Genomic DNA, 19,992 nt, shown 5'->3' with positions numbered 1-19,992 from the left:
TATACCATATGCTATGAATATTGCTATCAACTGAGTTTAATTATTTAACTACAACTATATAACATTAAGTAATTGCACTAATTATTACTCTAGAGTCAAAGGAGGAAGAGGTTGCTACTCTACTATGAAAATGAATGAAAAGGAAAAAACAAAAGAGAATGAATTAAGAAAAGCTATAAGAAAATAAAGATTCAAACAATGCAAAAGCTAATCTAAATCAAAATCTTAAATCCTAACACTCCTCAGGGACAATCAAAACTACCCCTCACCTTTACTAATGTGAATGTATATAATATGAAAATAGAATATAGAAGTGTGGATATTATTTAACCCAAAAACCTTAGTTTATATACAAAAGCAAGTGGTTTAGATTGAAACAAAGCTAACTGCTATCACTATGCTAATAATAGTATATAACATTGTAGCTGCATTAAATTTTTTCTTTTGTATTACTATATATGGATAGAATGCTTCTCATTTTAGTAAAACAAAAAATACAATTAATGGAATAGTACTCAATTAAATTTATAGTGACTTATTTATGCATCATTTTGAATTTAATAAGTGATGCTAGCAATATAATACCTAAACTAATATTTTTATCATAAATTTATACATAATAAAAAGCATAAGGTCAAATTTATACAGGTTTTACGAATAACTTGTTAGTAACGTTCATTCATAGTGGTAAGTTTTGAAATTACAAAAAAAAAAGTCCAAGGAATTATATAAACATAAAATATGCTAACAGAAGTTCTATATTAATCGGCCAAAACCCAAAGCCCTAAGGGGCTCTTCCCCATTCAAATCATGGCGCACTGCGCGATATTTCTCGCCGCCTCGCCCCTGGCGCTGCGCTCGGCAGCCGCGAGAATGTCGTCTTCCATCTTTCTCCGCGGAAGACTGGTGCCGGCGCCGCGGCACATTCACCAGGGAGTCGCATTTCGGGCTCCGCCGACGAGATTGCCCAGGTTTGTGCATCTATATGCTTTCCAGTGCAAGCTCGATTCTTTCGCCTGTTCTAGGCTCAGGACCGTTCGATGTGAATCACTTCCAAAGCATCGGCTTTTTGTCACCGCCACTGCTGTTACACAAGCGCCTGCTGCAGCTCCAACCTCATACGATGCGGGAAAGATACAGGTACGTTGTTGTTGTTTTTGATGTCTCTAAATTTTTTTCCTGGTGATTGGGAAGGTTTTAGAAGGATTGGAGCCAGTAAGACGGCGTCCAGGGATGTACATCGGGAGCACTGGTCCTCGAGGTCTTCACCATCTGGTATCGTTTTTTTCTTTCCTAACTCATGCTTTCGCTGATTTTCTCTCGTTTTTTCCTTTGGTTCTTCTGGGAAGATTTATGAAGTGCTGGACAATGCCATTGACGAGGTTCAGGCTGGATTCGCTACTCAAGTCGACGTTGTGCTTCACTCCGATGGCTCAGTCAGTATTACAGACAATGGCCGTGGGGTAAGAGATCTTTAAAGCGTTCGTTTTGTTAACTAGCACTATTGTCAGTGCAGATTCCAACTGATGTCCATCCAGCTACTGGAAAGTCTACTCTCGAGACTGTTTTAACGGTACTTGTTCTTGAATGAGTTTCTCCATCTCACTGTAAGTAATACAGGTCCTTCATGCCGGTGGTAAATTCGGTGGTGATGAGAGCGGATATACTGTATCCGGTGGTCTTCATGGCGTCGGCGTGTCAGTTGTAAATGCGCTATCTAAGGTAGATCGCGTACTTTCATATCCAAGCTGCTCACTTTGCTTCTTATAGAGGTTGGAAGCTACAGTCTGGCGTAACGGCCAGGAGTACCGACAGGTTTTTCAGCGAGGGAAGGCTGTTGGCAGCCTTACAACAAGAAGTCTTCCCAGAGAAAGCTCGAGCCGGACAGGGACTTGCGTGAAGTTCCTTCCTGACGACGAAGGTACGCTCTTTTAGTCCTTTACATTAGCTGACTGGCAACCATCGCCATAACAGTCTTCACAACAACGACTGCATTCGATCCAAACATCGTATCTAGTCGTCTGAGAGAAGTTGCATTTTTGAATCCAGAGGTTTGGTGTTGTTTTCCTTTCCGCGGTTCTTACACAACATCGTTTACAGGTTACTATTAATCTCAAAGAGGAAAGTGCTACTACCGACGAGGTGTTTCATTTTGGTGGTGGCCTCGTTGAGTATGTAGAGTGGCTGAACCAGGATAAGGTTTTACTTTCAAATCTTCTTCGGCTACTAATCCGCTTTGTGCCAGACGAAAATTCACGATCCAATTTCTTTCAGTGTAGAAAAAGACGATATCTCTGTTAACGTCTCCATGCAATGGTGAGCACCTTCTACGTAAGTATCGTAATGTCTGAGCTCCCGCTTGACAGGTGTTCTGATGCCTACTCCGATACATTGCTGGGCTACGCAAATAGCATACGAACAGCAGATGGTGGTACGCACCTAGATGGCTTGAAAATGGGCCTGACGCGTACTCTAAATATCCTCGGAAGGAGAAGCAAGGCAATCAGAGTACGTCTTCTTCATGATCTGAAACCTTGCTTCCTTACGTGTCTTTTATTCAGGAGAAAGGCGATAATTTATCCGGTGAACATGCTAGAGAAGGTCTCACTTGTGTCATTTCGGTGAAAGTTCCCGAGCCGGAGTTTGAGGGTCAGACAAAGGTTGGTTTGTTTTTCTCTGGATTTTCCGACTCGTGATCTATCCTATCACCCAGACACGCCTGGGTAACGTGGAAGTTCGTAAGATTGTCGAGCAAGCTGTTATTGAACAAGTGACTGAGTACCTTGAATTTCGTCCCGACACGCTCGAGGCCATCCTGTCGAAAGCTCTTCAGGCTTACAAGGTACCTCTGTTCATACTTTTATTGACGTCTAGCTTACTGTGCTACTTGTAGGCGGCTGAGGCTGCCAAGAAAGCGAGAGAATTAGTGAGGCGGAAGAACGTTTTGAAAACGTCAACCTTGCCAGGAAAGCTTGCAGATTGTACGTCCAGCGATCCACGAGTGTCAGGTAAGCGCGACCTTATGTATACGCACATGATTTGTTTTCGAATTTCTAGAAATATTCATCGTTGAAGGGGAATCCGCTGGTGGTAGCGCGAAACAGGGTCGCGACCGGGCGTTCCAGGTGATTTATCCCTGGCATTTTCATTTTTACGTAGAGTGGATGTTTACAGGCAATACTTCCACTCAAAGGAAAAATCCTCAACATAGAGAGGAAGGACGATGCTGCTATTTACAAGAATCAGGAAATTCAGGACCTGATAGTTGCTTTGGGACTTGGAACCAGGGTAGATTTGTTGATATTGTTTTTTTTTCCTGTTAACCTGATGTTTGTTTGCAGGGGGAAGAGTTTCATAAAGACACTCTTCGTTATCACAAGATAATTATACTCACAGATGCAGACGTCGATGGTGCTCACATACGAACGTTACTACTCACATTTTTCTTCAGATACCAGGTATAGATCTTTCGATTATGCGCAGGCTTTGATTGTTGATGACGTTGTAGAGAGCTTTGTTTGATGGCGGATACATCTACGTTGGCGTGCCACCCTTGTACAAGGTCTGTTTAAAGCTCGTTTGGTTTCTCGATTCTAAACATAATTCACAGGTCGAGAGAGGAAAGCATGCTCACTATTGCTACAGCGAGAATGAGCTGCAGGGATTGCTGGGAACGTTTGCCGCCAATGCTCCTTACAATATCCAAAGGTTTAAAGGTAATGGCATACTTAGCAGAAAAGTTCACAACTCATTTGGCAAGATTGCAGGTTTGGGCGAGATGATGCCTCTTCAACTATGGGATACGACATTGGATCCATCCAAGCGAATGCTCAAAAAGCTGACGCTAGAGGACGCTGTGGAAGCAAGTTTTACCTTTTCTCGCCTCATGGGAGACAAAGTGAGTGATTCGAACCTAGTTGGTCTGACTGAGTAGTGGGACTTTGGCAGGTGGAACCAAGGAAGGAGCTCATCCTAAAATCAGCAGCTCAGTTCAAACAGCAGAATCTTGATGTCTAAACAGTCACATCCTGCGTTTTCTTCGACCAAATGCAATTTGTAAGTTTCCCACTGTTTGTGCGTAGTATTCCACTCCTACTTATGGTCTTGCAATCCTTGACTTCGACGTAGGTGTGATGTGGGTGAAGCTTCTATCGGTGCTTGAAAAATTCCACGCATAATCTTCTCCTGCTTTTTGTTTAAAGTCGGCATTCATTCTCGCCTTGGAAACGCTTGCTGCCTTTTTTTAGTGTATGGAACCGTGAACGAATCAATGCGTGCTCATTTCAAAGTGTTACAAGGAAGGAATATGATCACCACGGATCCGGTATGATAAACTAAACGATTTTTGTGGAAACTCTATGCCAACTTGTTTGACCAGGCAGAAGAAGGTGAAACATCCACCAAGATGCGAAGAGGAAGAGAAAGAAGAGCATGTTGCCACCATGATTGAGGACTGATTGAGAAGAGACAACGAGATAACAACACGAGGAAGAGAATCAACCCGCAAAGCAAAACAAGGATTTCTTCGCCCGAGGCATTACTTCGAGGTGGTGGTATTGTCGCGATCAGCGTTAGACAACTCGAAAGACTGTAAAGTATAGCAAGATCGAGCAAGCACGACAGTTTGGACGGCTACGAACAAACGTTAAAAAGGGTGAAAAAGCGTTGCAAAGGAAAGTGAACGTAGACATCCTAAACCATCAGTGCCGCTTCGTTCCTAGTCTCAGCGAGAGATCCAGCTCGCCCGAGTCATCCTCGAATGGATCAGAGTTCTTCAACGACGACAGGTTGCATTGGTGCTGCTGCTGTTGCTGCTGTTGGTGTTGGTAGTGCTGCTGCTCTTCCGCCGCCGGAGCTCCTCCGACCAAACCATTGATATGAAACCGAACACCCGACTTAACTCCGTGACCAAACATCTCGGCCGACGGGCTTCTTTGCAGCTGGTGTTGCTGTTGAGACGACGATCCCGCGAGAAACGAAGAAGCAGCTCTGGCAGCAGCGCACCAACCTTTGGAGTCCAGGCCGCTCAATGATGGGTGGTGGAATCCAAATCCGGAGAAGCTGGAGCTATGGTGGTGCTCGCCAGAGTTTGGGTGGGACGACGATGGCAGAGTGGAGTTCTTGTGAAGACTACTTGGTGCCGTGGCGACGGTGGACTGGGATTCCACTCCCAGGGGCCTGTTGGCGGCGGCGGCGGCGGCGTTAAACCCCGTGGAACGCGGAGCCCGAGCTTCCGCCGGGAAAACCGATGGTGGGGGTGATAGCGGTGGTGGTGGTGGCGGCGGCGGCGGTCCTAGCACTGTGAGCTCGTCGAGCGGCAGTTCTCTCCCTCTTGTGCGCGTTTTGGTGGCCACCCAGCGCCTGCGAGCTTGGGAACTTTCGGTCACAGTAAGTGCAAGAGAATTGGCGATTGGTGGTGGTGGTGGCGATCGACGCGTGGTTCTCAGCAGCAGTGCTGGCAGCGTGAAGAGCAACCGGCGCGAGAGGAGCGATGGCGGCGGTAGCAGCGGCAGCGGCGGCGGCGGGGCTTTGATGATCTGAGGATGATCCCAGCGACGTGCTGCCCTCCGACACAACGGAAGTGCTGGACGAGAGGGATGATCTCCAGTGCTCTCTCGCCTTGGCGACGTGATCTTGCTTTGAGAGATGGTGGTGATCCAGGTCCCTTGACAAGAATCCAAGCTTGGTGGTGGCCCCGCCAAGGAAACAATGAGCCACCGCCGCCGCCGCCGCCGCCGGCGAAGTCGAGGAGGAAGTTAGAATCTCCTCGCCACACACCTCGAATTCCCTTGTCACGATCGCGCTGCTATCCTCCTCCTCCTCCTCCTCCATCTCTTCATTCTCGAGCTCGTGATGACGACCACGATGATCCAGCTTGGGATCTTGACACCCAGCAGCGACGATTCTAGCTTGATCGAGATCGTCGCCTCGATCTAGTTCTAATGCCTGGCCTTCTTCTTCTTCCTCTAGTCTGGAATTTAGATTCAACCTCTTGGGATACCTTGCTGTTCCCTCTCCTCCCACGCCTGGAACTCTTCCTTGATCTTCTTGTTCCTCTTGTTCTTGCTCTTCTTCTTCTTCCCTATGTTGGTCCTCAAAGCTCCTCTTGCTGCCCATCCCGGCGGATCCAAAATCTCTAAGATTGGATCGATCAAAGAGAGGAGAGGAGAGGAGAGGGAGAGAGAGAGAGAGAGAGACCCAGCAAAAAAGAAGAAACCAAGGAGAAGGAAGCGCACAAAAATTACAGCCTAGAGCAGCTAATCCAAGCTCTCCACATTTTTTTGTATCATCAGCTTTCACAGTTTAAAACCATCCCTCTACTCAACAAAAACAACAATTTAGTGTAATTGGAAAATTTCCACAAGTAAAATGGGATCGTGTGTTGTCGGAAATAGCTCGATTATTTTTAACATAATTTGGAAATCGAAATGCCAGCGTGATATTTTTTTGACATGAAAAAGGATGTTGGTATGGTCATTAAAGAATCGGTCCCAAGTCAAAGTGTTCCACTAGATCATCACTCACATGGGAAGAAATCGTATAAAAGATAAATTTTGACACTCAATCTAATGCCAAATCCACAGCACATTTTTCTCCACTTAGTGTTTGCACCAAACACAATATCTCTGAAAAAAGAAGCCATTAAAACCACGCCCAGGAAGACTTTGAGCCGCCACAATCACTTTGCGAAGCTTCCGGCCATCGACGAGGACGCTACGAAACGATGGATGATAAGTTCTTTCTATCTTGCTTCCAGAAAAACACTGCATTTACAAACTCTACGAGAGAAAAAGTGGAAGGGGGCGAGCGAACGTACTTCCCTCTACATCACGGCTTCTTTCTTTACCAAAACCATCAATCCACCCACTAGCAGTACCCGTCCATCCATCCATCATGTACACGCGGTCTCGTAGAAGACCGAGCCTTGCAGCTCTGGACCGTCCAGGCGGGGATTGTTCTCAAAGCTGCGAGTCAGACGAGCAAGAGACGAATCAGTCTCGGTCACAGTGCTGGGTCAAGAAAGACGACTCACTTCTTTGCGGGGAATCTCGCGAACGAGCCGGAAGTCGGGATCGTCCCGCACAGGTTGTTCGAGGAAACGTCCCTGGAAAGCCGAGCACGCGAGTCAGACAAAGTGTAGAGGCGGAAGAAAAGAAAAGAGGAACTCTGTCAGGAATCGCCTGGGGAGTGAGTGGACTTACACGACTTTAAGGCTCGCGATGGAGGTGAGCTCACGGGGGATTCGCCCTCTCAGCTGGTTGTTGTTGACCCGCCTGCACGTCTTAAAAGAACCAGTCAAGCGCACTAAAGCTCCTGGTGGCCAAGACACTTACAGGAAGACGAGCGACTTGAGGTTGCCAAGGGACGCTGGAAGCTCCCCTGTGAAGTTGTTCATGTACAAGTCCAGGCTCACCAGGCTCTTGAGTTGGCCGAGCTCCTCCGGGATCTTGCCCCGGATGTTGTTCTTGTAGAGCTCCCTGAGAGCACCGAGGATTATAATCTCTTCCTAACTTTGTGTTTCTTGTTGAGAAGAACTTACAGGTATTGGAGATGCTGGAGGCTTCCAAGCTCCGGGACGAGAACGCCGGAGAGGTTAGCATTGCCCAGATCCCTGTCCACATAGAAAGAGTTTAGTTCTAGGCGTAGAAACTTACTCGGAAGATGATCGATCACGAGAACTTACACGCGAGTCACATGATTCCGACGATCACAGGTAACGTGGAACCAGGTGCAAGGATTCACAAGGGTCGGGTCCCAGCTCTGCAGAACATTCTCCGGGTCAATCAGGCTTCTTCGCAGCGCGTAGAGGGCATCGCCTGTAAACCAAAAGAGGAACAAAAGTGAGATTTCACTCATAGGCAAAAAATCGAGCAAACCTTCGGAGTTGCACGAAGCAACGCTCAGGTAGATCAGAGCCGCAAGGGCCGCCGGAAAAAGGCCGGAAAACTCCATCTCCTAAAGAGGAACCAAAACACATAGCTAAGAAATACTCCCCATGGAAGAATGCGGGCCTAGAAACAAGAGAAATTTCCAAAATTTCCGCTCACCTCTAATGTGGAGTACCGCCGGCACCGCCGCTCTAAATCGAAGAGACGAGACGAAAAGACCTAGCTAGAGAGAGCAAAGAACCCTAAAAACCACGCTCTCTCGTCACGCTCCACTACCAGAGGTAAAAGAGAGCGTTTTGACTGACTGGCGCATTAGCCGGCACGTACACGGCACACGACCGTACGGAATGGTAAAAAGTAATACATTTTTATTCTAGAGCGTGTAAAACGGTAACTGTCACAAACAAATATAGTATGCCGCCATCCCTCTATCGGATGGACACGAAGGAACAGTAAAGAGCCGATAGTAACAGCGCCACGCACGCCGCCGGGGCCGGCGGGCCGCACCGCGCGGTACTGCTGGCGGCACCGCCCGTCTCGTTGGCCCCCGCGGGCGCCACGTTCACCGTGACGGGCGGCGCGCCGGGCGCGATGGCCGGGCCCGGGATTACAAACGCCGGCGGCGGGCGCTGCAGCGGCATACCGCCGGGCGCGTTGGCCGGCGCGAACGCCCCCGACGGCCCCGACGCCGGCCCATTGGCGGACGCCAGGCTAAACGAGGGATTGAGCACGCGGTCGATACCGTGGCACGTCACGACGCTCGTGGAGTTGCCGCACATGTTGGGCCGCACGATCCGCGCGGTATTGAGGCGGTACCCCGCGGCGCTGTTGTCCGTGACCACAAGCTGGTTGCCGAAGAGCAGCGTGGGCAGACGCTGGCCAACCGGGAACTCCGAGAGGACGTCGTACGGCAGGACGCCGGTGACCGCGTGGTAGAGCAGGAGCGACGGTATCTCGGACTGGTTGAGGTTGACGAACGCCGCGATAGCCTCGTTGGTGGGGATCATGAGCGTGGAGTAGGCGGGGATGAAGTTGGACAGCGCCTTGATCGCCCATCCCGCCAGACTGAAGCCGCCGGTGCGCAGGGTGTCGATGATGGACTGCGCTATCGCGGGCGGTATGGTCGGGAGGCTCCCCACGGGTATACCGCCGCTGCCAATTGGGATACCACCGCCGCCAATTGGGATACCGCCCCCGCCGCCGCCACCGATGCCCGGGATGGGGACCTGGGCTTCCAGACGAGCCAAGAACAAGGCGGAGAAGAGAAGGGCTGTGAGTGTAACTCTGCTGGATCCTCTTCCTCCCATCTCTTTGTGGAGCGATGGGAAGGATGGGCACTCTCGAAAGATTGGAATTGCCTACCTTGGGAATTGCCCATGCCGCGAGCTTATATGGGGACCAAAACTTCCAAAAGCATGCACCGTCACCACCGCCTCTATCAACGAGTTTGATATATCCTTCCTTTCTCGACCGAGGGGCATTTTTCACAAAATTAGGGTTTTAGAGTAAAATGAGTATTTGTAACAAAATTAGGTTTCAAGAGTAAAAAATCCGTATCCTCTGGTTTTAGGGCAGACATGGCAGAGTCTATCCAGTTCTTCGCGGGATCCTTCTCCACGGCTTTGCCCGCGCATCGAAATCGCAGCTTGCCAAATGGATCGTCGCTCTTCTTCGCCAGAATGCGGCGGAGATTGGCGGCCGCAGCTCCTGAGAATTGGGAGGGGGTGATCAAGCTGGAGGAGGAGGAGGCGTCGACGCTGATTGATCTTTGCCGGGATTTGGACTGGGAGGGATGCGTGGATGCGCTGCGCAGGGAGGCGCTCCGGATGAATGATGCGACCAGGGTTGGCGCGGCGAGAGTGGCGCAGGGGGTTAGCTGCGCTGCTAGTGGTGGGAATGGCAATGGCGAGCAGTGGGACTACAAGGAAGCGGTCGCGGATTTGAGAAGAAGGGCGAGTTTCCAGGTATGAAGTAGCTTGTTGGATTGTTTCTTGGAGATCTCGGCTTGAGTTTCATGGTTCTTTTTCTTGTATCCTCCATCGTTTTGGATTCTTCTATCCATTGCGTTTCGATCGTCTTTGATGATATGCTTCATGAATGCTTGATTGTTCTACTCTTGTGTTCTTTTATTTTTCTATCGCTCACTTCTAGATTTTATCCAGGCTGCTGAAGAGATGGTCAAGAATCTCAATCCACCGGACTATGCTCAAGCAGTCTCTAAGCTCGCTCACCAAATTCTTAACGCCTGCGAGCAACACTTGCAAGTAAACCCCTTCTAGTATTTTTCGTCGGGTTGATCTTTTCATGTTCTTAGGACGACACTTGCGGTGGAGGAAACGGATCAACGAGCCCAGCGACGGCACCCTCGTTTCTCCTGGCAACTCTCGCGGGTATTCACGGTTTCATTGGCTTTTCCGCCATGGCCGACGAGTTCCAATCTCAAGCTCAAGCTGCTCAAGACAAAATTCCATCTTGGCTTCCCACTGCTGTTCTGGGAGCTCCAGTTGCAGCGTACTTGATCTTCAGCGTCTATAGAGACCAGGTAACTCCACAAAAAACTCCATTTTTTCTCAGCCACAGGGAAAACTCTGGCATTTCAGGTGAATCCTCAAGCAAAGCTCACGGATTTTTTCTTTGCTCTGGCTGCTATGTTTATAGTTGGGAACCTCATCACTTCGGCCACACTCGGGGTAAGAAAAAATCAATTTTTTTGTCACTCTTTGATCGTGGCTCTCAGGTGAGGCTCTATTAAATTCTCCATGAGGCTCTCTCTACTGAAGACCATGTATATTCTATTCTCGTTCTAAGAATGCATAAGATACCGCCACGCTAGACGTCTTACATGCCGCCACGTCGCTGATTCTACCACGTGGCTCCATCTTAGGCGTTCGTCCGGGGCACGAGCCCTAGACATTGAAAGGGGAGATAGAAAGGAAACTCGTGTGAGGGACTGGGCAGTGGGTTCTAGGGTTTTTGGAGCGGCGGCTGGATCAATGGCATTGATCTGGAGAGCGCTGCTGTCCTTCGCGCTGGTTTTCGCGATTTTGTGTGTTGGAATTCGGGGCGATGCGGGTGTAGAGGATGGGGACTTAAGGCAGGCTGAGCTCGATCGGGAGATTATCGAGCTCCGCAAGCAAGTATCGGAGCTGGAGGCACGGCTGTCGGTCACAGGTAGAGAAAATCCCTTTTATCATCCATACATTGTCTAATGTGTTTTTCCTCCTTGCCAGATTCCAACTTAAAGCAAGCGAAGCAAGAGTCCTTTGAGAAGAGCAAAAAAATCGTTTCATTGGAGAGCGAAGTAGATTCTCTCCAGGTGAGTGCTATAGATCGATTTTTTGGACTGGAAGTGACTGTGCTGTGGGTAGAAGCGGGCATCTGGCGATTTGGAGAAGAAAATTCAGAGTCTGGAGGCAAAGGCGGAAGAATTATCATCAAAGGTGGAATTTGTTGGTCGTACTTTCGTGTTGTTCTGTCGTAACCCGCGACTTTTAGGTGGAACAACTCGAGGGGAACTTGAAAAAGTCGAGGGAAAACACACAGAAGTTGCAAGACAAGCTGGAATTGTCGGAAGCCAAAATTGATGAGCTAACCACAAAACTTGCACAGGTTTGCACGAAGATTATCCTTTTCGAATCCTTTGATGCGAGAAAAATTCTCTTTTTCTAACCAGGCCGAGAAGAGCAGTGCCCATCTGCGAAAGAAAACGCGTGATGCTGAAGAGGCACGTAAGATAGCTGAGAATCTTCTGCTAAAGGCAGAGTCCGAGGCAGCTGCGAAGGCTCAGGAACTTTATAAGGTGTTTCGATTTTTCATTCGTCGTTCGTTGTGACAAGATTTGCAGGTTTACGAGGCTTGGCTGCCACCGTGGGCCGCGGGCCGACTAGCGCAGATACAGGTAAGAAGTGTTTTTGTTGATATTTTCATTCATCTGTTGTGCGTGTATAGTCAACTTCGGCAGTGTATTGGACCCTGCACGGTGAACCAGTTTTCAAGAAAGCTGCGGAGCACGTAAGCCGATTATTTCTTCAATAGCATGTCTCATCTATAACCATTATCTGTATCAGGCCTCTCGACACGCCACAACGGCGAAGGAATGGGCTCAACCTCACGTAGATACTCTTAAGAAGGTACAGATTATCTTGCTTTTGTCAATGGCTTTAAGATGAGCTTCATTTTTTCTCCAGAAAGTAGGCCCTTCTGCGAGTGCGTACTGGAATACTGTCTCCACGAACGGCAAAGTTCTGGCTTCTAAAGTGTCAGAGGCCTACAATGTTCACTTGTCGCCCCACTTTGTTAAGGCGAACGAACAACTTATGCCTCGCATCAAGGTCTGCAATCGTCCATGTATCGGATAGGTTTCTTACATCCTTTCTCTCATTTGCAGTCTCTACGGAAACAGCTTCGGCCGCACGTAGACAAAGCTGCTGCGTACGTCCGTCCTTATTACGAGAAATCTCAAGAATACGCTGCTCCTCACATCGAAAAGGTGCATCAAGTTTCCAAGGAGGCACTGACCTCGGCTGTAAATTATCACAATAAGGTAAGTCTTAGAAGCCGAATATTGCTGGCAGCTGCTGATTCGTCTCACTTTCTTTCAGATGCAAAACTCAGTTCGCGGGCTTTTATTGAAGCACGAGGTGTCGGCAGGCTGGGCGGCGAGTAAAGAGCTCGTTTGGTTTCTCGTAAGAGATTTATTTCCAGTTGCGTGTTTGACAGCTCTAATTTGCTTCTCCTCTCATAGGCGATGGCGGTTTTGGTGCTACCAGCGGCTGCAGCGATGCATTTGGTGTTGAGCACCTTCAGGTAAAGAGTTGAATTTGAGCTTGCACTCTCAAGCAAACTGACTAGAAAACTTGGCACTCCAGTGGTAGCAAGAAGGTGAAGAAGCCGAGCCGGAGCCACGCCAACGCGCACAAAAAGTCCAAAAAGTCAAAGCATCAATCGTCGTCGTCTTCATCGGCGGCGACAAGCGCAGAGAAGCACGTAGAGAAGCAGTAGAAAAAGAAAAACGAAGTGGCCTTGTCAAGATTGAAATCTTTCCGGATATATCGCTCGCGCTTACTCCTGGCTCCTTTGGACATGTGTATAAAAACACTAAAATTTTTGTGTACGCGCAAATATCATCAGTTCCATTATATAATAGTTGATGTTTACGAATCATCATTGGCTCCAGCCCTTTTGATATTTAAGTTCCAACAAGAAACAGTAAAGTCACAATTCTACTACTTTATCCTTTGTGATGGATAAAATTGGCATCGTCCTTTTTTCTCTCTAACGTACAGGTCAAGAGGCTAGATATTAATCCGCATTTCTTCCACGTGTGCCAAATAGTCTGTCCTGGTGTGTTTGGCTATGGTGATTTTGTGCCACATTAGAGTGGACCGAGTTGGAATGACTTCTATAGAGTTCTATAAAGCCCTAGCTTATAACGTGTGTTCCTAGGTCCCCATTCTTTGTTTGCTTCCTGGAAATCTCTCCAGCTCCTGTTGCGGCGGCAGCGCTTAGTGAGATTTTACTGGCATTTGGGATGAATCGGAGTGGGGCGAGGTGAGATTTCCGATCTGAGAGAGCGAGCTTAGCATTTCGATTAGAGTGGGACCGATTTGGATCTGCGAGGAGGGAGAGCCGATCTATCCGAGGGATATTTCTTTGTCGCTCGCGCTGGATCGATCTCGATCGCGATGAAGTTTGGCAAGCAGTTTGAGACGCAGCAGGTCCCGGAATGGAGGGAGGCGTACTTGGACTACCGGCACGGCAAGGAGATTGTCAAGCATATGGCCAAGATCAAGAAGCAAAGCCATGAGGAGAGCGAGGCGCAGCTCTCCAGGAGGATCTCAAACTTCCGGAGGCTCGTCAGCGGATTCCAACATGCGCATTCGCCGCGGGGGGCGCGATCGCCGACCTCTCCGGAAGCACGGGAGGAAGAGATGATCCTGGTATGAGATTCTTCTTCTTCGGGATTCACTTAACGTTGTGACACTTTTTCTTTTGTGGATATAGATCGAGCCAAAGCAAACTAGCGATGGCATGGAGTTCCAGACAGCGTTCTTGGGTGTTGGTAGCCCGCACAACGAGCTCGAGAGAACGTTCTTTCGGCTGCTCGATGAGGAGCTGGCCAAGCTCAACAAGTTTTACAAGTCCAAGGAGAAGGAGCTCGTGACGCAGGCGACGGCGCTGGATTCCCAGATGGAAGCTCTCCTCTCGGCAAAGAAATCCGTGGACAACTTAGACGCTGGAAACGGGGAGAGCAACGCTAGCAGCCATGGCCGCCTGTCCGTGGTGGAGGAAGATGGAGGGAGCGTGCGACAGATAAAGATTGACATCCCTGCGGCGAAGCCAGCCGACGCGCTGGCTGCTCTCTTCGCGGAGCTGGCCAACAAGTCCATCACGAACTTAAACTCGCGGCGACTGAAGCGAGCCGAGGAGATGCTTCAGAACGCCTTCGTGGAGTTTTACAAGGGACTTTACATCTTGAGAAACTTTTGGTACGTAAGTTCGCTTTTCGAAAGTTCGTGTTTCATGTTGTCCTGTTCCTCTGCAGCTCGTTGAACATAATTGCGTTTTCGAAGCTCCTGAAAAAATACAACAAGGTCAGCCAGCTTTTTTGACATCCACCGGTTTGACTTACACAGATTCTTTGTACGATGCCTCCAGGTTACTCAGCGGAACCTTGGAAGGAAGTACATGAAAGCCGTAGAAGATTCACACATCGGACAATCTGAGATTGTAAGTGATCGCACATTAATATTCTCAATCGGTGTTAATGCCACTCGATGTTTCTCACTTTCAGATCCAAAAGCTTATGGAAAAAGTAGAGGTACTGTTCACCAAGCATTTCACGGATTCAAACCGTCGCGACGCGATGCAAGTTCTGAGACCCGAGGCCCGGAAGGAGAGGCACCGGATATCATTCTTTGTAGGTAATGCGATGTTCTTGAGAGTCCTCAAGGTGCCTTGTTGACTTAACAGCTTTGTTTGCGCAGGTGTATTCTTTGGTCTCTCTGTTGCTCTTCTAGTGTCTCTCGTTTTAACCATTCGCGTCGAGAGGCTATATGTTCGTGAATATGCTATGACATACATGGATGCAGTGTTCCCGATTTTCAGGTGAAACCTTAGCTAATATCCTTGTCTAACTTTCTCATGAGATATACTTCTCTTTACAGTATGCTTACAGCAGTACTGCTACACTTCTTCCTCTACGGACTAAACATATATATGTGGAGAAGGACCAGAATAAATCACACGTTTATTCTTGGGCTCAACCGAAAGTCCGAGCTACGCTTCCGAGATGTGTTTTTGCTCGCAACGGGGCTGAGTACATTAGCTCTGAGTGGGTTGATACTACACTTGCAATTGACGGCTGGTGAGAGATGCTGCCAAACATATCAGGAAATCATCCCGCTCCTCGTTGTCGCTGTAAGTATTTTGCTTTAATAGATTTTTTGTACCAAATGCCTGAGCTTCCGTGTGCTTCAGGGAATGGTCGTGCTTCTCTGTATGCCATTCAACATACTCTACCGCGCCACCCGTTACTTTTTCCTGAACGCCCTTTGGCATTGCCTATTGACGCCATTCTACAAGGTTCGCAGTGTCTCTCGTGATATATCAACTTGTTATTCATGCTTTTGTTTATATGACAGGTTATCATCACGGATTTTCTTCTCGCAGACCAGCTTACGAGTCAGGTAAATTCCGACAGCCTCATTCTCAGCTTTGTGACAAACTTTGAGTTGCAGGTTCCGGCACTGAGAGATCTGGAATACGTTCTATGCTACTTCGGCGGTGGATTTTTCAAGGACCGCAACAGCAATGCCTGCCTCAAGAACCCGACCTTCATCACGTTTGGATTCGTCATGGCGTTGCTACCTTACTGGTGCCGTTTCTCGCAGGTAACTTCATTCGTCTCGCAGATTCTGTTGAGCTCCTCCTTGGTAACTTACGTAGCTCCTTCTCTTGATGACAGTGTCTACGGCGTTGGTACGATGAGAAGGATGTGATGCAGCTGTACAACGCTCTCAAATACTTCTCGGCGATCCTGGCCGTGGCAGCGAGGCTGGCCTACGGATACCACAAGGATCCACTGCTGCTGGGCTTCACCATCGCCATCTCCGCCACAGCAGCCATCGTCTCAACTTACTGGGATTTAGTCTACGACTGGGGCCTTCTCGAGCGAAACTCCGCCAATCCCTGGCTCAGGGAGAAGCTCGCTATCCCATACAAGTCGGTCTACTACTTCGCCATTGTAAGTTCTTGCATCAACTTATCGGTTTCAGTTCTAAAGCTCTCGGTGACAATGTAGGTGTCCAACATTTTGCTGAGATTCGCATGGCTCCAATCCTTGATACCGATTTCGATGCCAGGGATAAATCCCAAGGGGCTGTCGCTCATCGTGGCTAGCCTGGAAGTTATCAGGCGTGGACAATGGAACTATTACAGGTAAATCTCGTCACATTCTTCCATCTCTTCGATTCTCTGGCTCTAAAATTCGCAATGTCTTTGATCTAGGCTGGAGAACGAGCATTTCAACAACGTTGGAAAGTTTCGTGCTGTCAAGTCGGTGCCTCTGCCGTTTGTGGATTGATGTTTTTCCCTCCCTTTTTTTTTGTAAACGGAATCTTTTGTAAATAGACGGAATGTTCTGACCTGCTAAACAGAATATTTGGGCTAGCAGAATATGTAAGGCATTTTGGCGGGCTTTGAGTTCTGGCGGCTATGGAGGCGCCTGGCGACGATGAGCTCGAGTGGATGGCGATGGAGCAGGGTCAGGCCATGGAGGACGAAGAGCTTCTCATGGATGAAGCGTTCTTTGGTCAGATCCAGCGGCGGCGGGGCTCCGATGGGTTTGAGGAGGGCAGGGGAGGGTTTGAGGATCTGAATGCCGGCGGCGGCGAGGATGCGCAGCGCGATCTGCCAGGTTTGGCCTACATTCTGAAATTTCTCATGGATTTTTTCTTTTCCCCTATAGTGAAGAGAAAGCTCGTGATTCCCGATGTGTGCGTGTCGCCGATCAAATCAAGGAGAGTCCAAGATGCTATAGCGAGAAAGGAATGCGCGATTGCCGTGGAAGAGGAAAGTACCATTGTTCTCGAAGATTGCCGCGAAGAAAGTTTTTATGGGGAAGAAAATTTTCGCGAAGAATTGGATCAACACCATTTCCCGCGAAAGCGTGCGGCGGACATTGCCGGGGAGCTGATTTCCATAACTGGGCCATCAGGTGAACGAGTCTATGCCGAAGTTGATAGAAACTTCTCTCCTCAGCCGGTGCTGCGTGATAAGAAACAAGGTATGATCAGTTGGACTCGTGACGAACTTAACTCGACTTTGTTGCTCCAGACCAGCTTCTCTCGATGCCCGTCGAGAAAATGATTGAACAACTGGAGCTCGAACAGTTCAAACAAGTATGGCAGCTCTTCGTTCTTGATCAATTTATTTTCATGGATTTTCTCGAAGGCTTGCGAGCTCGCTGAGAAGGAAAAAGATCCTATCGCTGTCTCGGCGGAGAGGATTGATCAGCTGTGGGTTGATAAATACTCGCCGAAGTCGTTCACCGAGCTTTTGAGCGATGAACAGATCAATCGAGAGGTATGTCATGATTTTACGAATTGTTTCCTGTGTGTAACGTTTTCATTAGTAGGTCTTGAGCTGGTTGAAGCAGTGGGATCTATGCGTTTACGGTGTTAAAAGGCACTCTACACCTAAAGAGGTTCTCAAAGCTTTGCAACAACACAAGCTTGGGCCACAACCTTCTGATAACCAGTTTAAACGATATGGGACCCCTAAGCTTGCGTCCTATAGAGAACCTCGCCAACTTTTGTGGCACAGATCATTTGCATTTGCAACGACCTTTATGCTCCTGCCTTACGGCCTTTGCGTCAAATTGCCCGGTACCGCAACACCATCTCTTTTGTATCTTAACAGCAGTTTTGGCAGGATTCATATATTTTCTCCTCCAAGTCCTCATAGGATAGTGACAAGGTTGTAACTTTTTCATTTGCTCTTCAAAACCACTCACGGTGTCTATGCAGACTAAATTTCATTTGCAAGTCAGAAGGTTACAAGGTGGACACACGCGCTCTAGCTGCCCTCGCTGTGCACACTGGTAACAAACAATTGCTGTCGGCGCAAATTTTTGACTCGAATTACAGAATCAGATATTCGCTCGTGTTTAAACACTCTTCAGTTCTTGTTTCGGAACGGACAGTCGCTGAAAGCGGTAATCCTGCCATTTTTTTTTTATCAAACTTTCTAAGGCGCTCTACTTTGCAGCTAGAAGTTGCTTCTCAGGTTATTGGTAAAAAAGACATGACCAGCAGCATGTTCGACATATGGCTTGAGGTAAGTTTCTTCCAGTTCATTTTCTATCTGCTTATGCTGTTTTGCTAGACATTCTGGACTAGAAACAGAACCAGAATGAAGCAGGCACACGCGGAGTTCAGTCGGGTCCATGACGTTTATGCGAACCAGTACGTTCTAAAGTTCTAGAAGTATTGGCTTATTTGCTAATGTTTTTATGCAGCGGAGAGTATGACCTTGGAATGGAGGGTATTTTTGAGAACTTCTTGCATGTGCATTATCATGATGTATACCTCCAAAAGACGGTAAATATCGAAATTGGTTTTTCTCTGCCTCATTGGTCTTCATTGCTACTTCTTAGCTTCAATGCCTGGAAGTGATAGGCGCGTCAGATATTTTTGGACGAAAAACAGCTTCGCAGCAGCAGTTTTTTCTGAATGGTACCGTTTGTTCTTGTTCCAAAGACTTTTCACTCTGCATGAAACAGCGTATCGACCTTCTTTTAAACTTGCTATTCGCCGTTTGATTTCGCAGCCTGTTCGGCCTAAGCTTGAGTGGCCGAAATCATTTCAGAGGTACGGTTTAATATTGTAGAAATTCTGTACTGACTGGTTTCTGTTGTTCCAGAAATCGTCAAGTCCGTGCAGCAAACACAGAAATTTTGAAGTCGTGGCTGACTTCAATGACACCGGCCCTATCGCGAACCATTTTGTGCCCCTCTTTGATCCAGGATGTTCTTTCTCCTTTGTTATCGATTTTGGCTCCCAAGTTGCGGCCCGTAAGAACTAGATAATGTATTTTCATGTACTGATGCCGTGGTACGTGCAGGTTGCTTCTAATCTCCTTTCTCAGCAAGAACGCGAAGACCTTAAGCAGCTTGTGGATACAATGATAAGTTATGGACTTCGGTACAAGAAGTCCAAGGCTGACAGTCTCACAGTACATAAGTTCTCAGGGGAAGCATTCCTGTTAGATCCTCCACTGCATACCTTTATAACCTTCAAGGTAATCGTTATTGTTTCTGTGTTATAAGTTTTGAAGTTCATTCTTCCTTGCCTATCAGGAATACGCCCACAGCCATGGAGAACTTTCTTCAACCATTCAACAGATGCTGAGCCACGAGGTGCAGAAGTTCATACACAAAGAATGCATGCGTAATGCGATATTTCAGGTTGAAATGGAAGCGATAAAACGCGAAACTGCAAAGCGGTCCTCTAAACCATTCCAGCAGAAGCCATCTGTTTCTGCCAACAATAATACCATCGTCAAGTCTACTACCATTGAAAAGAGAACTATCGTATCAGCTTCAGCATCCACTGGAAAACTCGTGACAACATCTAAGACCGAAGTTGTCAAGGCAAACACTGTCTTGAAGAAAGCTTCTTTCTTTGACAGGTAGGTTCGTTGTGCTGTTCAAATCCACACTGTCGTTGCAGGTTTAGAACAGGAAGCACGGAAGGCCACTCCTCCAAACGGGAAGTTTCAACAGCTAAAAGAGATTCGAGGCCATTGCTCTTTAAATTTCACGAGGTCGGACGCTTCTCTTTGTGGTGCATAGCTGAGCGTTTTCTTGGCTTCAGGGATTTACAAACGCGGTGAAGAAGCCCGTCCTTATGCGTGATTTTCTATGAGCGCGATGATCGTGTACTTCTCCTTTTTAGGTGCGTGTCCAGCGATTTTTTTCCCTTTAGGTAGAGTTTGATTCTTGATTTGCAGCTGCTGTTTTGTAGCTATTCTTCGATTAATAATTATGGACACTCAAATCCATTAACTTAAGAGAATCAAAGCTGATTTGTTTCGTTCAGAA

General features: G+C 47.9%; 7 protein-coding genes across 7 annotated transcripts; 5 read left to right on the top strand and 2 right to left on the bottom strand.

Moving 5' to 3' along the window:
* Positions 1-800: 800 nt before the first annotated feature.
* Positions 801-4,294, top strand: LOC9650217 (DNA gyrase subunit B, chloroplastic/mitochondrial). Its single transcript, XM_002992016.2, has 22 exons — positions 801-971; positions 1,026-1,140; positions 1,195-1,275; positions 1,350-1,463; positions 1,517-1,573; positions 1,621-1,722; positions 1,771-1,921; positions 1,975-2,051; positions 2,101-2,199; positions 2,246-2,316; positions 2,367-2,508; positions 2,562-2,660; positions 2,714-2,842; positions 2,894-3,008; positions 3,058-3,125; positions 3,175-3,288; positions 3,342-3,458; positions 3,509-3,562; positions 3,611-3,716; positions 3,768-3,898; positions 3,949-4,056; positions 4,129-4,294. The coding sequence occupies exons 1-21, from the start codon at positions 811-813 to the stop codon at positions 4,015-4,017; spliced, it is 2,172 nt and encodes a 723-aa protein (XP_002992062.2). The 5' UTR covers positions 801-810; the 3' UTR covers positions 4,018-4,056; positions 4,129-4,294.
* Positions 4,295-4,700: 406 nt separating this feature from the next.
* On the bottom strand, positions 4,701-6,117 carry LOC9650216 (formin-like protein 14). The gene is made up of 2 exons (XM_024665778.1): positions 5,779-6,117; positions 4,701-5,537 (listed from the first exon to the last, which is right to left on the bottom strand). The coding sequence occupies exons 1-2, from the start codon at positions 6,115-6,117 to the stop codon at positions 4,701-4,703; spliced, it is 1,176 nt and encodes a 391-aa protein (XP_024521546.1).
* A 608-nt stretch (positions 6,118-6,725) lies between these two features.
* Positions 6,726-8,183, bottom strand: LOC9650215 (leucine-rich repeat protein 1). Its single transcript, XM_024665797.1, has 8 exons — positions 8,049-8,183; positions 7,878-7,956; positions 7,685-7,817; positions 7,541-7,612; positions 7,335-7,478; positions 7,203-7,274; positions 7,034-7,105; positions 6,726-6,965 (listed from the first exon to the last, which is right to left on the bottom strand). The coding sequence occupies exons 2-8, from the start codon at positions 7,951-7,953 to the stop codon at positions 6,893-6,895; spliced, it is 642 nt and encodes a 213-aa protein (XP_024521565.1). The 5' UTR covers positions 7,954-7,956; positions 8,049-8,183; the 3' UTR covers positions 6,726-6,892.
* A 1,266-nt stretch (positions 8,184-9,449) lies between these two features.
* LOC9650253 lies at positions 9,450-10,730 on the top strand. Its single transcript, XM_002992015.2, has 5 exons — positions 9,450-9,853; positions 10,052-10,153; positions 10,204-10,431; positions 10,490-10,579; positions 10,627-10,730. The coding sequence occupies exons 1-5, from the start codon at positions 9,467-9,469 to the stop codon at positions 10,639-10,641; spliced, it is 822 nt and encodes a 273-aa protein (XP_002992061.1). The 5' UTR covers positions 9,450-9,466; the 3' UTR covers positions 10,642-10,730.
* Positions 10,698-13,052, top strand: LOC9650252. Its single transcript, XM_002992014.2, has 13 exons — positions 10,698-11,060; positions 11,120-11,205; positions 11,258-11,329; positions 11,385-11,498; positions 11,563-11,688; positions 11,734-11,787; positions 11,838-11,900; positions 11,957-12,019; positions 12,077-12,220; positions 12,277-12,432; positions 12,491-12,574; positions 12,634-12,695; positions 12,758-13,052. Exons 1-13 carry the CDS (start codon positions 10,883-10,885, stop codon positions 12,888-12,890), a joined length of 1,335 nt encoding a protein of 444 aa, XP_002992060.1. The 5' UTR covers positions 10,698-10,882; the 3' UTR covers positions 12,891-13,052.
* A 247-nt stretch (positions 13,053-13,299) lies between these two features.
* LOC9650251 (phosphate transporter PHO1 homolog 10) lies at positions 13,300-16,537 on the top strand. Its single transcript, XM_002992013.2, has 13 exons — positions 13,300-13,828; positions 13,893-14,377; positions 14,434-14,482; positions 14,547-14,618; positions 14,683-14,812; positions 14,876-14,996; positions 15,056-15,308; positions 15,369-15,473; positions 15,533-15,577; positions 15,629-15,781; positions 15,856-16,134; positions 16,192-16,328; positions 16,398-16,537. The coding sequence occupies exons 1-13, from the start codon at positions 13,574-13,576 to the stop codon at positions 16,471-16,473; spliced, it is 2,160 nt and encodes a 719-aa protein (XP_002992059.1). The 5' UTR covers positions 13,300-13,573; the 3' UTR covers positions 16,474-16,537.
* Positions 16,538-16,604: 67 nt separating this feature from the next.
* Positions 16,605-19,989, top strand: LOC112343008 (chromosome transmission fidelity protein 18 homolog). Its single transcript, XM_024665777.1, is given in 20 exon segments — positions 16,605-16,806; positions 16,858-17,175; positions 17,226-17,290; positions 17,343-17,474; positions 17,527-17,676; positions 17,715-17,776; positions 17,823-17,867; positions 17,918-17,991; positions 18,038-18,105; positions 18,159-18,355; positions 18,409-18,490; positions 18,547-18,625; positions 18,673-18,760; positions 18,813-18,963; positions 19,014-19,190; positions 19,249-19,308; positions 19,357-19,580; positions 19,622-19,715; positions 19,766-19,846; positions 19,902-19,989. Coding segments are annotated over 19 exon segments (2,319 nt in total). The 3' UTR covers positions 19,817-19,846; positions 19,902-19,989.
* Positions 19,990-19,992: the final 3 nt, after the last annotated feature.

The sequence above is a fragment of the Selaginella moellendorffii genome, unplaced genomic scaffold (assembly GCF_000143415.4).
Source record: "Selaginella moellendorffii unplaced genomic scaffold, v1.0 SELMOscaffold_127, whole genome shotgun sequence".
In the NCBI taxonomy this organism is placed as follows: domain Eukaryota; kingdom Viridiplantae; phylum Streptophyta; class Lycopodiopsida; order Selaginellales; family Selaginellaceae; genus Selaginella; species Selaginella moellendorffii.
The sequence above is the reverse complement of the archived record's forward strand: the minus strand, read 5'-3'. Positions and strand labels throughout refer to the sequence as shown.

What these genes read in the sequence shown, in the direction of transcription:
- LOC9650252 (XM_002992014.2), top strand. Translation starts at nt 10,883, where the DNA reads ATGGCATTGATCTGGAGAGCGCTGCTGTCCTTCGCGCTGGTTTTCGCG. An exon ending in CGGAAGAATTATCATCAAAG is followed by an intron (nt 11,330 to 11,384) that starts GTGGAATTTGTT and finishes CGCGACTTTTAG; the next exon opens with GTGGAACAACTCGAGGGGAA. An exon ending in ACGTAGATACTCTTAAGAAG is followed by an intron (nt 12,020 to 12,076) that starts GTACAGATTATC and finishes TTTTTTCTCCAG; the next exon opens with AAAGTAGGCCCTTCTGCGAG.
- LOC9650217 (XM_002992016.2), top strand. Translation starts at nt 811, where the DNA reads ATGGCGCACTGCGCGATATTTCTCGCCGCCTCGCCCCTGGCGCTGCGC. An exon ending in CTCTCGAGACTGTTTTAACG is followed by an intron (nt 1,574 to 1,620) that starts GTACTTGTTCTT and finishes TAAGTAATACAG; the next exon opens with GTCCTTCATGCCGGTGGTAA. An exon ending in GCGTGCCACCCTTGTACAAG is followed by an intron (nt 3,563 to 3,610) that starts GTCTGTTTAAAG and finishes CATAATTCACAG; the next exon opens with GTCGAGAGAGGAAAGCATGC.
- LOC9650215 (XM_024665797.1), bottom strand. Translation starts at nt 7,953, where the DNA reads ATGGAGTTTTCCGGCCTTTTTCCGGCGGCCCTTGCGGCTCTGATCTAC. An exon ending in CTCCAGCATCTCCAATACCT is followed by an intron (nt 7,479 to 7,540) that starts GTAAGTTCTTCT and finishes CGGTGCTCTCAG; the next exon opens with GGAGCTCTACAAGAACAACA. An exon ending in ATCGCGAGCCTTAAAGTCGT is followed by an intron (nt 7,106 to 7,202) that starts GTAAGTCCACTC and finishes TCGGCTTTCCAG; the next exon opens with GGACGTTTCCTCGAACAACC.
- LOC9650253 (XM_002992015.2), top strand. Translation starts at nt 9,467, where the DNA reads ATGGCAGAGTCTATCCAGTTCTTCGCGGGATCCTTCTCCACGGCTTTG. An exon ending in GAAGAAGGGCGAGTTTCCAG is followed by an intron (nt 9,854 to 10,051) that starts GTATGAAGTAGC and finishes GATTTTATCCAG; the next exon opens with GCTGCTGAAGAGATGGTCAA. An exon ending in TCAGCGTCTATAGAGACCAG is followed by an intron (nt 10,432 to 10,489) that starts GTAACTCCACAA and finishes CTGGCATTTCAG; the next exon opens with GTGAATCCTCAAGCAAAGCT.
- LOC9650251 (XM_002992013.2), top strand. Translation starts at nt 13,574, where the DNA reads ATGAAGTTTGGCAAGCAGTTTGAGACGCAGCAGGTCCCGGAATGGAGG. An exon ending in GGGAGGAAGAGATGATCCTG is followed by an intron (nt 13,829 to 13,892) that starts GTATGAGATTCT and finishes TTGTGGATATAG; the next exon opens with ATCGAGCCAAAGCAAACTAG. An exon ending in CCGGATATCATTCTTTGTAG is followed by an intron (nt 14,813 to 14,875) that starts GTAATGCGATGT and finishes TTGTTTGCGCAG; the next exon opens with GTGTATTCTTTGGTCTCTCT.
- LOC9650216 (XM_024665778.1), bottom strand. Translation starts at nt 6,117, where the DNA reads ATGGGCAGCAAGAGGAGCTTTGAGGACCAACATAGGGAAGAAGAAGAA. An exon ending in TCGTGACAAGGGAATTCGAG is followed by an intron (nt 5,538 to 5,778) that starts GTGTGTGGCGAG and finishes GATCATCCTCAG; the next exon opens with ATCATCAAAGCCCCGCCGCC.